The following is a 14,990-nucleotide window of genomic DNA, read 5'->3' on the forward strand; positions in this document are numbered from 1 at the left end:
ATAAAAGTTTCATCCCTAAAATATATATGATTCTTTATGCAGTTGAAGGGATAAAAATAATATGTACACTTACTCATTGTGATTGAATATAAGAATTAATGCCAAACTCTCCATTAAATCAAGGGTGATTCCAAAAAAATTAATCCAAAAGAAAATCAGAGCTCGTGTATTAGACTATTAGTCGTTCAAGACTTCAATCAGTGTTACTATAAGGACAAGGAGACGAAGTAGTTCCCATGGTGCGTGATCTTTTGATGGAGTTTATTGGTGGTGTTCCATATCTGAAAATCGTAAGGATGTTAAGTTGGAAACTTCACTGAAGAAAAAATAGGTGATGCTGAAAGTGGAAGCAAAATAAGGTTGAGACAGAATGATGATAAATGGTGGTTGAAAACAGGGACGTCAATGGATCCGGGTTTTACCCAGACCCGCAATGGACCCGCGCGTATGAGGAGGGTTTGGGTATTAAATGGGTCATGGGACGGATCTCGGGTCCAATTTTTCATATCCGTCCGGGTATAGGACGGGTCATATGTCTTATAATACCCGCCCCTATATGTTGATATAAATACTTTAGGGTTTTAGTTTTATTAATTTTCATTTTTTAGTAGCCTACTTCAACCATAATGGTCTTAGCTATTCATATGTCAAGTGTTGCATTTGAATCTGCTTTTAAAATAATTGAAGAATAGTTGGTCATCATCTTAGTAGGCTTAATCGAACGACTTTGGAGGCATTGATGTGCTAGCGAAGATGGTTGTGTGGTGAGATAAAGATAAATAAATCACAGTTTTATTTTGTTATTGTACTTTCCTTTTAATTTTGTTACTATAATTTTTTTTCTTGAAATTACATTTTTTACAATTTTAAATTACATTTTTTTTACAGTTTTAAATTACAATTTTAATTTTTCAATATACTTTCTTTCTTTAATTTTGTAGTTAATTCTTCAAGTAGTTTACCAACTTATCCCACCGTTCTTGATAAAAAGTAAGATGATCCCGAAAAAATATGTCTGAAATATCACCTACTCGCAGATTTTATATTGATCTGTTTAAGTTATGTTATTACTTATTTTTGGGGATGTCAAGAATTTTTTGGAGAGCTAGCAACTCTTTTTTTATTTAATTCTTTATATCTTGAAAACACTTGTTTGGTATTATTAAGTGTGGTCGAAGACATGAATTAATTTTTTATTGTGTTGTATTTAGCGACTTGTATGTTTCATAATTCAGTCATGTTAGAAGAAAGATTACTGTATTTATTTTAAAAAAAATTAGGGTCTCAAAAGTCTATCCGAACTCGTTTCGTATTCGAGGTGGGACGGGTTCGAAGAATATTTAATCGGGGTAGGACGGATAATGGGTCAAAGTTTTTTTCATGGGACGAGTCTTGGGTTTAGCCATATCCGTCTCGTCTCTAGTTGAAAAATGGCCTCTTCTCGCTAACCCATAAAGAGAAAAAAAGAAAAGGAAAGCCAAGGAAAAAGAGATGAAAGATGAAATTCAAAGAAAAATATTCATTTATCATGGCGCCTTCTTTATTCGTGGAATAAGCTTACTTGCACGATGAGATGAATACATTTTTCTATTACTAGAAAATATAATGATTATTCATAATGTGACGTACTAACTGTTTTTAATTCTCTCGTTTCACTTTGATAATCCTAATATAATTGAGCATTCATAATCTATCATATTAACCAAACGCAATCTAATATGTCCATCCAAATCTAACAGACTACTGTATAAAAGCAATAAACTGAACTGCAAAGAGTACACAACTTCATGTAATGGCATGCAAGAAAACCATATATCTCTTATACTAGTTGTCTGGTTCTTGCTCTATAGGAAGAATGGCGAGACAGACTATTCTTATACTTTTCAAACAACACAACACATTAAGTGTCCTTAGTAATCTATAAACACAAACTCCCAACGCAGATGATATTGAATTCAAATTTTGTTTATGTATTAGTATTACGCATTAGGACAAGATTTCATTTGAAAAGTTGACAAGGGAGAGAAATCCGAAGTCTGAACCAGATAGAACATCATCCCATTCATCATATTTAGAAGACAATTAATTAATAACTAATTAGTGGTGATTCGCTGCAGTGGACATCAGAAGCTTCAGAAATCCTTTGCCTTGGGGACGACGAATTGCCTGAAGCAGCATCGACATCAACATTAATAATTGTTTTCCTCTTTTGTGGATCAGCCTTCAGCTTCTCCTCCGCCTCTTCTGCTATGATATCCAACTGTTTTACCTGCTGACTCTTCGATATCATGACCTCAGCTTCTTCAACCATTGATGGGTCATCATCATCTGCACTGTACAAAATCCTCTTTATTGCTTCCACAACCTGCAGAAAAAAAAATTTCGTGAGGTCTATTTTAATCCATATAACTCACAAGAACGTGTTCAAATGCTTAGTGAACTATAATAGTTGAAGTTGTACAGGTGTGTTTTCGATCCCAGGGGTCTGACAGAAGATCTCAATATCCCTCAACTTGGCAAAGTAAAAGTCCCTCTCCTTCTCAAGATTATCCACTGATATCTTCAATTCTACTATCTGCAAAACATCTAGAAACGATGAGCCTCTTAGTATTCAAAAGTGCTTTGCATTTCCATAACGGATACATTTTGACCTGTTGCTCAAACATCGTCTTCTCTGATTCACTGTGGGAAGAAGACCCTCCGCTTGAAGAAGGTCGGGCAGTCTTGACAGATAAACTACTTCCCGCACTTGCATTAGTTATCTCCATCCTTCGGCCATTGTGGGAGCTGTGTTTGGGTGCAGCTGCTGAACTTCTAGATAAAGGTTGTGACGGTGCAGATTTCTTGCTCAATTCTTTTCCACCCTTGCAAGCCTCCCTTCTTTCCGAAGGATTGTAACTGGAAAAATGGAGTAAATGATAGTTAAATTGAAATATATGTGGCAAGCCTCTCCTCTTTCCAAAGATGTAGTTATTTGGGATACATGTCCGATGAAAACCACTGAGACGTTTGATAGATGTGAATGAAAGTAGCAAAAATAAAAAGTAACATTAAAGACCAGATAGACCACACTTTCTATAAGCCAAATAGAACATAATAGAAGAAGTGTCTGTCATCTGTTTCATAAATTCAGAAACACAAAGATAACAACAAATAATCATGAAGAGTTAGGACACTGTTCATATTTGTATGTACACATTTATCAACACAGGAAACTCGACCAAATCTAGCAATTAGAAAAGCAAAATAAGTTTTGGCACAAAAATATCACTTGTTCATAAGCCCTCCGTTAACACAATCGCAGTATCGCTTCAACCACTGCATGAACTCCAGGTTGTCCAGAGGCCTCCCTTTGATTAATTTGTTGACCTCAATATGCTGTACACACATCAACATACAAACACAAAAGGCAACGGATGCACTCGTTAGACTTCCACAACACTGAGCAAACGAGATACAGGATGAAATCTATAGAAAAAATTCAGTTAAACAAAAAACAATAATAATAAGTATAGATAAGTCGATAAATTATGAAAAGACGGAACGTAGTAGGCACCTTAGTGATTTTGAGTTTGTTGAAAACATCTTGAAGGACCTTATAATTCTGGATCATATCATACTCGTTCTTCGCGTTGAAATTTAATTTGTGCATAGGAACCATCCCTGGGTGTGCAGCGTCCATTAGCTGACAGTGAACGGCACCTGAGCAAGCCTGGAAGATACATAAATGCATTACACGATCTCTTGATTGCCTAAATCCAGGCTCCCATTGGGAGGATCCAAACGCAATTAAATTCAATTGCATAAAATGGGAATTTAGGGCTTGATAATGAAACTTCTGCATACCTCTTCGACTTTGGAGAGGTTGAGATGGAGAGTAGAGTTAATCCACGCAAGAATTTCAGATCTACCGACGAAATATGCAGAATCCATCATTCCGATGTTCGTCGCCATTTTCTTCCAAGTTTCAATTATTCGATTTGGTTTGAAAATGGTGGGTTTGTGGGAAAATGGAAATGTGGGCGTGTTTTTTCTTTTTTTGAAGTGTACGTTGAGCGGGTATTCCTTTTAGTAATTCAAATTTTTTGGGCCGGACTCTTATGGGATTTGGGTTAGGTTGGGCTGGGGCGGGCGGGCTGGCACATTAGTGTATTTGGACATGGGGAAACAAACAAGGCTCTATGTTAAATGCGAGGATTTTACAGTTTAGGTAGAAAAAATGACATCGGTGAAATATTGTTTTTAAAATTATATCTTTTTTTAAAAAAAAAATTGACACGTATTTATAACAGTTAAGAATATTTCAGTGAAAACTGCCAAGTTTTAATAATCTTGAATACACCCGTAAAAAATTTCCAATAATAGTCACAAAATAAAAAAAACAAATTAGTCAAGCATGCATGCATGCTGATTTTCAACATTTGGATCCAACTAATCGTCACCACTGAGCGCAAAAGTACGATGAAGATTAAAACTTTTCAAGTGTACTAAGGACCTCTTTCATGGATGGTCTCTTTTGTGGGACAGGAGCCACACAATTGTACCCTAATTTAAACAATGCCAACAAGGCCTCCTCCTTTCCTTCCAAATCAGGACGAATCGCCGTGTCAGCCATTTTCAACACTTTTCCCTTGTCTCCCTCTGCTGACACGGAAGCACCGAGGACTAAAGCGGTCCCCATTTCGTCGGCTGGCAAGACAACTTTTCCGGCAAGTAATTCTAGCAACACCACACCAAAGGAGAACACATCCCATTTCGCATTGGGCTTCAGGTTTCGTAGAGATTCGGGTGCGTGATAAGGGGATACACACATCACACTCGGGCTTCGACTCGGGGTGGCACCAGAGGCAACATCTTGGAAGCTGTCGCGTGAGGCCGTGGATCTCCGGCTACCAAAGTTTCGGTTCGAGCCCCCGTTCTTTGAACTATTTTCATCTGACACAAGCCTCTCGAGCCCGAAATCTCCAATCTTGGGCTCCATGTCAGGGCTGAATAGGATATTAGAAGGCTTTAAATTTCCATGGACATGCTTCTTCTCATGGATGTAGCAAAGCCCACGGGCCACGCCCTTCGCTATCTTAAGCCGTGTTTCCCAAGGTAAATGACTCGGTGAAGATCCAGCTTTCCCTGAAAATCGCATATTAAAAGTGCACGCTCAAATTATTAGTCTATATAAAACGACCCAACAATTGATGACAGTTTCTTCCCATATCCAAATAAAGTAAAACTATAATAATATAATTAAGCTTTGTAAGTAGTCTCAAAGATATTAAAAAACTAATTTTAAAACTTTCAAATCCAAAATAAGGCAATAGAAAATCAACCAAGCACGATCTTACACTTGGATCAAAACTAATTGTGGTACGTAGTAAATGATAGTTGAAGTCCGGCCCCTTTCCATGTAAATGACTATGACAAAATGACAATTGTCTTGGTGATGGTGGCCCGAGACACACATCGCTTTCGTGCGAAAATGGTCCAAATGTTGATAAATAAAAGCAGTAGCCTGAGACCCGGTTGAGATGCAATGGATGCTGACGCAGACAACTGAGTGAGCATTTAAAACATTGTTCAAGTTTCAACAAACTTTACCGTTCAAATGTCAGCTTTAACGTTGAAAACAATTACGGTCCTTTTCAGTACTCTCACACGTGGATTCATCCATCATTCCTGCTCGATTTCCAAGTTTTTCCCTAAAAGTAGACAACTCAGACGTAATAGTGCATGATAGAGCACACTGGCCAAGGCCAGTTTGGCTCCTCTAAAACTCAACTCATAGTAATTAGGTCTTTCTGAGTCGTATTTTTGTACAATTTCTGTCCGATGCAATTCAGGTTAAACTCAAAATTTCACTAGCTATCTCACCAAAATTCTCAAGCATGCAATCGTGAAAGTCAGTTTGATAGGAGCAGTAGTTACTAGTTATCCTGTTCGAGCCTCAGTACCTAAATCTGAAATTAAATCGTATCTTTATTAATAAGTAATCAAATTTGTGCTCGAATTACACGACTTGGGTCAATTGCGTTGCATGATTAAGAGTAAAGATCAAGAAATTCAATCGGTTTAAGGAACTTACTGAAACGAGCATTAGCGAGGCTGCCATTCGGGACAAATTCATAGATAACGAGCTTCTCCTCAGCACCCCAATAGAACCCTCGAATCCGGACCAGATTCGGGTGCACTAGTTTCGCAATCACGCGGACCTGATTCTGAAAATCTCTGAAACGTTCCACGCCACTCTCGCCAATCCGGCGGACCGCCAATGCAGTACCGTCTTCGAGGACTGCTTTGTACATTATGCTCGAACCCGACGCCCCCATAATGTAAGCTGACGCCTTGAGCAAACTCTCCATTTCCAGTTCTTGTTCCCCATCAAACGTTACCAGCTCCCCCTTTTTCTTCTCTTGATTTGCATGCATATCATGATTCTTGGGCAAATTCGATATGTGGGAGGAGTTCGTGGCTTCCGAGGATGTTTCCTTGTCTTCCTCGGTGGCGGAGTGGTGTTGTTTCTTCAAACATGGCCATGTTTTCAGCCAATTGTTTTCATCCGAGGACGATGCGGAGGATGCCCAGTCAAAGTCCTTTTCCCCTTTTGCCTCATTTTCAGTAGTTTTTCGTTTCTTCAGATGATAAACGTACAGGAAAATCGCAGCCACAACGCATATACCCACGACATCTCCGACGACAATTCCCAGAATAGTTGCGATTTTGAGCTTGTTTTCTCTTCCTTGAGGCTGATTGCCGGCAGCTGAGGGGATGGAGTCGATAAATTGGGGTATGGCGGCAATAGCAGGTGGAGATTCAGGTATATAAGTATTGGGCTGAGTTGCGATGGAAGATGGAAAGGAGCAGGGATTTGATAGTGGCTGACCGCATAATTCTGGGTTACCAGAATAAGATTTTGTCTCCTGGTTAAAGAAAATAAAAGATTCAGGAATCGGGCCCGTCAGGTTGTTAAACGAAAGGTCGATGGTAGCATTTCCAGGGATTTTGTTAGCAAATTCCGGCGGAATTTCACCGGAGATTCTGTTAAAAGAAATGTTGAAGTATGCAAGATTACTGCCTCCAAATTCCATAGGCAAGGACCCGTAGATCAAATTGGAGGACAGATCTAAAGACCGAACTGAATCAAACCCACCAAGTAGTGAACCAAATAAGTAGTTGTTCTGCAAAAAAACACTAGTCAGATTCTGTAGAGTCGTTAAATTCCTCGGCAGGTTCCCTTCTAGAGCATTGTCTGAAAGAGCAAGAACCCGGAGATTTTTCAGGTTCCCCACAAGCTCCGGCAGTTCACCGGAGATCAAGTTGTTGGAAATATCAAGAATTTGAAGCTCGGTTGCACGGAAGAGAGTTGAAGGAATGGAACCATTGATTGAATTGCTGGAAAGATTAAGGAACCTCAAGTGCTCTATCCTGCCAAGAGTCGCTGGAATGGAACCCAATAGCCCACTACTCGCCAACGACAGGCCCGTAACCCGAAAATAAGCACCCCCCGAGCCGGATGTGCCGCAGGTGACACCATTCCAGGAACATGGTGTGGCGTCGTGGTGGTTCCAGTTTTTCATAACACCCAACGGATCATTCAGAATACCGTACTTGAAAGAAAGCAAGAACAGCCCGTCGATGTTGAGCCCATAAGACCGTGCCCGAAGTAGAAATATACATGCTAGAATTCTCCACCGCCATGAATGGAGCAGACTATAGCTTTGGTAGTTCATTTTTCTAAACAGTGATCCCACATTTTCGCTGGTTCGAGACAGGAGTTAAAAGGGGGAGAGAAAGATAGGAAATATAGTGAAAAAAGATTAACTGAGATTTAAGACGGAAAGGGGCCACGTGAGGTAAAGAAAGAACATGTATTAAAGAACATAAACAGATCACCAATAACCAAATCTACTTACCAAATATAGTCTCCTCGGATTCCGATCACAGCATAAAAAAGTACTTCGTCAGTTCTAAACTGGCAGTATGTTTTGGTTCCCATGACAATCGGAACTGATTTGGAACTATTTGTATGTAATTTAATTTGATTCAGATCTTAATTTCGACGTTTATACTTCATTAAAAATCAGATCTTAATTGGACGTTTATACTTCATTAAAAATAAGATGAATTCATGGTTTTGACCCGGAATATACTCAGCGCTCACTAACAGTATATAATGATTGTGGGTTCTATCATAAAAATGTAACTCAAACACTATTTGGAATGAAGCGTAAAATATTAATTGATTACATGTCATCGTTTAATCGAACTTTTGACATTAATTTCATAAATGACTATAATTATAAATAATTGCATTGTTCATATATTAGAAAAAATATTTAAAAAATTTGTAAATTTGAAAAGGAAAAATTCATAATCAATTTTTTAAAGTATTTTTAAATATTATATTAATGTATTATCATATACCCAATTAAGCTAAGATAATTGGTTTTTATATTTTGGACCACTGGAACGAGATTTGGAGTGAACCTAGAGGTTAGATGGAAGCCATTACAAACATGCCACGCTTTTCATTTCTTTATCAACAAATTGGCTCTTTTTTTTTATCTCTACAATTCTTGAGCACCCCTCGCCACTCAAAAGAGTTGGAAAGACAGCGTCCATCCAATTGAAGAAGGGTGTGCCCAATATTTTAAAAGATATAATCTTGATCCAATCAATCATTTTTTCTTAAAACGAAAAAAAAAACCCTGAACTTGGTTTGGGAATTGGAATTTAAGAAAGTTCACCACTAGTTTTGGTCACCTTTTTGCATGGACTTGTATGGTAGCTTTATCCACTTTTACGACGACTGTCATAGATTCCAAATTAGTTCACCATCTACATTAAATTAGTCATTAATAGGATCTCCTGCTTAAGAACACTCGTTTATCAGCAATAGACTTAAACCCGATACCATCTCTCAAACTTACTTGAGAAATTTTTGTCAAATGTGTTATAAACCACCAATAAATTTACTTCGATTTGGAAAGGAAAAAAACGCAACATAATATTTTATAAGATTTTACATAGCTAAAAACTATTCAGCCTCCTTAACAAACTTCTTTCCAAAAGAATGAGAGATGTGCTATTCAATATCTGTGACGTGAGGTAGCAGCTGGAACAAAACACTCTACTCGAGAAATTTGTTGCTACCTTCATTCAATGCGAGGAGTAAATGCCATTGCGCCCAACTCCTTACACAAGCGGGAGTTGGATCGTGGTTAATTAATACGATAGACACACAATTTATTATCATGTATTAATTTTTTGAGTAGGTCTCTTGTGAGACGGTCTAACGGGTTAACCCTATCGATATTCACAATAAAAAGTAATATATTTTCATGGATGACCCAAATAAAATATTCGTCTCACAAAATACGACCCGTGAGACCGTCTCACATTAGTTTTTGCTTAATTTTTTAATATGTATTGTAATATAAAGTAAATTTGGTATATTGTGAATACCAATTTTAAGACTTTGCATTTAATAAATATAGTATAAATTAACTCACGTGGATCTTACTATGAAAATTAGGAATTACTCACAAGTATTTTTGAAGAATAATTATTATAATGAAGAAAGGATATGGAATTACACTACGCACAATGTAGCAATAAATTGATTACAATAAACTACCTAGACAAGGGTGAAAATTATAGTAAGAGCTGATGTCAACACTTCCTTCCACCGTCGACAGATGAGTTAGACTAACCAACCTCAATAGTAAGCATCATTTGGGATTTCTAAGCCTAATTAGTATTTTAATCTTCCATACTATTTTTATAGTACCTTCAGATAAATAACATTTGTAATTAATCTAACGAATTAATCATCGAATTAAAAATTGATGCTCAACTTGAAATTTTATATTCTTTTCATTAATTGTAGTTTTCTAGGCAAAAAAATAAAAATCTACTTCATTAGCTCTTGGCAGCTATACCTAGAATGGTGTTTTAAATAGCTCTAGGTCAAGTGTAACAAAATTTAATATACACGTTTCTATCAACAAATTCAACAATTATAGTTTTCTTTTTCAAGGTGGAAAATTTGCGACCAATTTAAGATTTTGAACTTGTTCGTTAATACTGAATATTTGACCATTGCCAATCATATCAAGAGGGTAAGGTAAGTAGCATGTTTTGATGCTTAAAAACCTGAAATATGTCAACCAAAACTGTTGTTTTCGGTACATCTTGGCTAGAACAAAACACTAATTATTAAGTAAAATGGTAAAACAAGAGCTATTGTTACAACACTTGGGCTATTTGGAGTCCACCTATATCAACATATAACCAATTCAGAATCTATAAGAAAGCTTCCCCTCAGCTAGTGATACACTTGGCAATCAAGTAGGCTGTTGATGATCAATCATCCTTCCTCTTGCTGCCACCTTCAGTGACTTTAGGGCCATCATATGTCGCAAGGAAGAAAGTGCTCTCATTCTTCTGCAGATACCTGTATCAATCGTGTAAATCCAGGACTAGTTCAAGCATTTCTGACCAAAAAATATCATGGAGACTTGAAACAAACTATGGTCTAAACTTTCAAGCAAGTCTGGAGAAGAATAAATTTAACCAATCTGCAGACTACTAATCCATCTTGAACTTTGTTACGACCCTAAAAATAAGGCGGGACTCAAAAGTTGCAGCAAATTCAAAAAGATTATGATCTAACCGGGTACAAAAGAAAAACAAAATGATCTCATCATCATTCTTTATCAACCAGTATTTCAATGAGAATCAGACCAGCAGACGACATGAAAATAAGAAAATAATCTTATACTTGAGAAATTCATGTAACTTCTGCTGCAGGCGAATCAAAGTCTCCTCCTCGATATTCATATATGCCAACAACTCTGGCAACTTCACTGCAAATAAGAGAATTTAATATGAACATAAAATCACATTGACCAGCACAGAAATTTCAGGAGAAGGTGTCTAAAAAAATTTCAAATCATTAAATTTAAGGAAAACTGTGGTATGATCGAATACAACATGACAAACATACCAAAGAGGCGCAATAAATGTTCAGCACCATATATGCTTGATGGAAAGACACTTTCTGAAATCACATCTCTGTACTGCTGGTGCTCGTTTTCATACAAAAGAATGACCGGTAATGCTTTGTCAAAATAACATCGTAAACCATTCAAAATTTCTCCAACTGCATCAGTCATCCTGAACTTGATAGAAAACCACAAAATACAATCATGCAAGTTGCTACTATAACAAGAAAGCACAGAGGAGTAACAGACTACTAATCTAAAATGTGAACTTATGCCCCCACCCCACAAGAAATACAAAACAATTTAACAAGTTGTTTCATTCTATGAGAAAGTGGTAAATTAGAAAGTAAATTAGAAACTTACATGCCATCCTTCTTGGACCTGTATTCAAGATATTTTGTGAATACGTCATCAACACAAGGAGATCGTGGGAGTTTCACAAGCTGCCAGAGGAGCAGGACTTGAATAAACATTATCATTTTCCATTGAACAAGTATAGAGGGTAATGCACCACTTCATAAACCAGGTATCGACTAAATTTGAAAGGAGGATAGAATACGCAAATCATAAAATAATGCAGTCTATTACAGTCATCTTCCTTCTCTTTTCTTGGGAAAAACAAAATTGTTCAGTAGAGTTACCTTATCCTGCTGTGTGACAAACTCCCAATCATCAACCAATTGCTTCTTCAGAGTTTGTGGAATTTGGATCTTTATCAGTTTTTCTGCAGCTGGATTGTCCTTCTAACAACAAAAGGCCAACATTTTACCCATCATACAACAACAGCTTCAAGAAACTAACTTGTGGGTATAATGTCAGTGAAATTCAATCAAGGTACAAAAAGATAGTCCAAAAGCCAAGAATCAACGCGTTGCTATACATATCCAATATTAACATATTCCACAAGGGGAATATGGAAGAACTCAACATTGAGAAAGAGCAGAACCAAAGTTAGCAGAGAAGAACCTTCTGAGAAAAACTACATAATTCCAGAAAAGATATGGAAAATTAAAAATCCCAAACATGGGAACATCAAGTTGACAAAGAAAAAGACTCGTGAACATGGTCAGGCCTAGAGAATGACTCTAATGCTAGTTTTCACTAACTCTTTCTCCATAACACTTATCACATCGTTACGACATGAATAGAAAGCCCAGCATAAGTCACGCTCTTCTTTTAGATTAACAGCTGTAGATTGGAGTACCAGAAGGTATAAGTAATTCGGTATAGCAGAAGCTTGCGTACTCATCATAAAAAATTAAAAAAATAAGTGGAAGAAATATACAGACATCTTCATACACAAGCAGACATTTAATCTTGGAAACTAAACTTGAACAATGGCAATGTTAAATAAAAGAAAACCTCGGGTCCAGAATAAGCCTTTCGTTTCTTTCCTTTTGCAACTGCAATATCATGGAGAGAACAGGATAATGACCTCGATCAGATGCTCACCGGAAACTAAAAACAATTAACTTTGAAAGCATTCATTCACATGTCGAAAGAAATTGCACTAAATATTGCATCCATTATAGAGCTAAAAATTACTGTAGCCTAATCCATATGTACAAAGACTCTTTCGCTTTGTTAAAGATTCAAAGGATAAATGAAAAAGCTTTACAGCAAGAAAAACTGCTAGATCAAGAAAAGCCATGCTGAAAACCATAATAATAAACAGATAATCATGCGCTACAACTCATGAGATCAAAATAATTGGGGTTCTAAAAGGATAAGAAAGGTGGCAAGTGGAAATATACAGAATTTGACAGAAGCTTTGAACAGCATACCATTGTTCTTTACCTCCTCCTTATCCAATTTAGCATCTGCATAATCCGTGCAAAGAAGCACAATTACTAATAGAAGAATCATCAGCCACCAAGAACAATGTGAAAATTATCTGAGTGAAAAAGGATACCAGCTGAGCTTTTAGGTTTTGTTTGTGCTGAGCGCGCTGATTTAGTATTCCTGTCGACACCAACTTTCTTATCAAGAGCCTGTTGCTTCAATATATTCTCTTCATTATATTTCATCAAGCGATCCATGCCTACCCATTCATCCCAACTATAAGCAACATTTGAAAATTTAGTTAGTGATATATGTTCTGTCAATCTTTTATCATTACAGCCTCTGGTGGAGCAGTGGAAAATTGTCTCCCAAACGCATATATATGTTACATAAGCCGATACATGATTGGTCCTTTACTGATTAAAACTAAGATGAAAAGACATCATAATATATCTTTTCTGAGAGACTCGAAAAGGCCCCTTGCGAATAAATATAATTGCAATGGAAGACATTTGACCAAATCATGGGAATCCAAGGAACGGAGACTTCTTCATTTTTTCTCTTCCAGTTCAGAAATGAAAAACATTTGAAGAGTGGTGCCTGTGTACTCACTTTTTACTCCAGCCCTGCAGGATAAAAAACATACGTTCATGTATGCCACGATGGTAAATTATTTCAGAAATAAGTCCAAACATAGAATGATTTTCATTGGCATAACGCCACACAAGGGGGGAAAATTGTAACATTTGAAAAATCAAATGATCCAGACAACGGAACATGAAAAAACTGATAATCAGACTTACAAGGTAATGGACAAAATATCTCCATTCACTCTTCCGTAACTCTGCTTTTTGAACCTTCATATGACCAGGAGCAGCGAGTTAATAAATACAATTTCCAGCATAGAAACCCATTAAGGGAACGGGCCATTCTGATGCTTAAACCAAATAGTAGACACATAGCTGAAAGATTATGCAATATAAAAGTTTTTTAAGGATCAAAGGAAATAAAGTGTCTCACGTGGGGGCAAAATGCATACATAACATGATTCTTATAATTTCGGTCATTGCATTCAAAATGCATCTCCACACGAGTATTAGCGCAATTATAACCATCCAAAATCCAAATTAGTTAAAGAAAGCTAAACAACTAAAAATATTCTTATTCAGAGAAAAAAAAACAAGTTAGGGCATAACATGCCTTGGCTTCGTAGATGCGGGGCCCGTGATAGGCAAGAACTTTCTCTCCTTCAGAGAAGAGGCTTTTAGAACTGGACTCCGTCGGGTCGCCTGAGGAGTTCTGGCCGTCGTTCGCCGACTCTTCCTCCGAACTGCTCACCATCTACTCCCTTCAAATTTTCCGCAGAGTTCTAATTGCTCCTCTCTTCTTTTTTGAAACATAATAAAACTTTCTCGAGGACCGGGGTTTTCAAATCCCGTGCCTTGTTTGACTCGACACCGGTCCGAGATTTTTATTAACCCCGGGTCTCTCTCTAAAAAATATTTATAAAAAATATAAATAGGAGAGCCCCTCTTTTTTTGAAAAAAAATGTAAATAAAAAAATCAAGAGTAAGGAATAGAGGTTAGCAAACCCACTTGGATGGTTTTCATTTTTAGGTCGGGCAAAAAAGTTTTTGAAAGAATGAACTATGTAGTGTGTAATATAAACTTTTACGCTATTTATGAAAAAAATCGAAAAGACTTATAATTTGGACTACCTCCAAACGACTTTCTTTATCCTCTTTACGCTTAGTCATTCCGAAGAACACTTGTCACCCATCTTACCTCAAATGCTGATGTTTTCTAAAAAAATGAAATATTATCATTTATCAATAATGTGATTCATCGTCTACAAGCGAAAAACATTGAGATTTATCGATGAAGGATTTGTGATCAATCCAACAAATGATAGTATGGTTAGGGCATAACATTGTTAGATCTATGAACCAAAATCATTAAAGTTGATTTCATGCTTAATCATCGTATAAACTGAAAACGCAAAAGGTTATCAAGAAATTTAAAGACAAAATTATGTTATTACATATTTCAAAACAATACAATTTGTTATGGAAAAAAATACAACTAGAAAACCTATAATAGATTATTAAATAATTTTGTAATAAAAAAATTATTTTTAAAAATAAAATAAGTTATGCGCTTTTATGCACTGAATACTGTTTTAGTGCAAAATGTATAATAACGTGCATCACT

General features: G+C 36.7%; 3 protein-coding genes across 4 annotated transcripts; all 3 read right to left on the reverse strand.

Annotated features, from left to right (window-relative positions):
* Positions 1-1,784: 1,784 nt before the first annotated feature.
* On the reverse strand, positions 1,785-4,042 carry LOC140821807 (microtubule-associated protein RP/EB family member 1C). The gene is made up of 6 exons (XM_073182412.1): positions 3,847-4,042; positions 3,557-3,712; positions 3,272-3,378; positions 2,652-2,898; positions 2,462-2,575; positions 1,785-2,365 (listed from the first exon to the last, which is right to left on the reverse strand). Exons 1-6 carry the CDS (start codon positions 3,952-3,954, stop codon positions 2,087-2,089), a joined length of 1,011 nt encoding a protein of 336 aa, XP_073038513.1. The 5' UTR covers positions 3,955-4,042; the 3' UTR covers positions 1,785-2,086.
* A 284-nt stretch (positions 4,043-4,326) lies between these two features.
* Positions 4,327-7,829, reverse strand: LOC140821993 (probable LRR receptor-like serine/threonine-protein kinase At4g37250). The gene is made up of 2 exons (XM_073182697.1): positions 6,077-7,829; positions 4,327-5,127 (listed from the first exon to the last, which is right to left on the reverse strand). Exons 1-2 carry the CDS (start codon positions 7,719-7,721, stop codon positions 4,469-4,471), a joined length of 2,304 nt encoding a protein of 767 aa, XP_073038798.1. The 5' UTR covers positions 7,722-7,829; the 3' UTR covers positions 4,327-4,468.
* Positions 7,830-10,105: 2,276 nt separating this feature from the next.
* LOC140821763 (protein MRG1-like) lies at positions 10,106-14,203 on the reverse strand. 2 transcript variants are annotated; one of them, XM_073182356.1, is made up of 11 exons: positions 13,980-14,203; positions 13,583-13,636; positions 13,392-13,405; positions 12,910-13,055; positions 12,782-12,817; positions 12,360-12,400; positions 11,639-11,737; positions 11,361-11,440; positions 11,000-11,169; positions 10,775-10,859; positions 10,106-10,447 (listed from the first exon to the last, which is right to left on the reverse strand). In XM_073182356.1, the coding sequence occupies exons 1-11, from the start codon at positions 14,118-14,120 to the stop codon at positions 10,357-10,359; spliced, it is 957 nt and encodes a 318-aa protein (XP_073038457.1). In that variant the 5' UTR covers positions 14,121-14,203; the 3' UTR covers positions 10,106-10,356. The 2 variants fall into 2 exon arrangements, with proteins under 2 accessions (XP_073038457.1, XP_073038456.1); XM_073182355.1 differs by having other exon boundaries at positions 11,639-11,740; positions 13,980-14,198.
* Between the last annotated feature and the right edge of the window lie 787 nt (positions 14,204-14,990).

Source organism: Primulina eburnea, unplaced genomic scaffold (genome assembly GCF_022965805.1).
Source record: "Primulina eburnea isolate SZY01 unplaced genomic scaffold, ASM2296580v1 ctg739_ERROPOS11973397, whole genome shotgun sequence".
NCBI lineage: Eukaryota > Viridiplantae > Streptophyta > Magnoliopsida > Lamiales > Gesneriaceae > Primulina > Primulina eburnea.

Excerpts from the sequence above, each read along its gene's own strand:
- LOC140821807 (XM_073182412.1), bottom strand. The coding sequence starts at position 3,954 with ATGGCGACGAACATCGGAATGATGGATTCTGCATATTTCGTCGGTAGA. Across the intron at positions 3,713-3,846 it reads ACCTCTCCAAAGTCGAAGAG|GCTTGCTCAGGTGCCGTTCA; the intron begins GTATGCAGAAGT and ends TGTATCTTCCAG. Across the intron at positions 2,366-2,461 it reads CTGGGATCGAAAACACACCT|GTTGTGGAAGCAATAAAGAG; the intron begins GTACAACTTCAA and ends TTTTTTCTGCAG.
- LOC140821993 (XM_073182697.1), bottom strand. The coding sequence starts at position 7,721 with ATGAACTACCAAAGCTATAGTCTGCTCCATTCATGGCGGTGGAGAATT. Across the intron at positions 5,128-6,076 it reads CCTCGCTAATGCTCGTTTCA|GGAAAGCTGGATCTTCACCG; the intron begins GTAAGTTCCTTA and ends TGCGATTTTCAG.
- LOC140821763 (XM_073182355.1), bottom strand. The coding sequence starts at position 14,120 with ATGGTGAGCAGTTCGGAGGAAGAGTCGGCGAACGACGGCCAGAACTCC. Across the intron at positions 12,818-12,909 it reads AAAACCTAAAAGCTCAGCTG|ATGCTAAATTGGATAAGGAG; the intron begins GTATCCTTTTTC and ends CGGATTATGCAG. Across the intron at positions 11,741-12,359 it reads AGGCTTATTCTGGACCCGAG|AAGGACAATCCAGCTGCAGA; the intron begins GTTTTCTTTTAT and ends TTTTGTTGTTAG.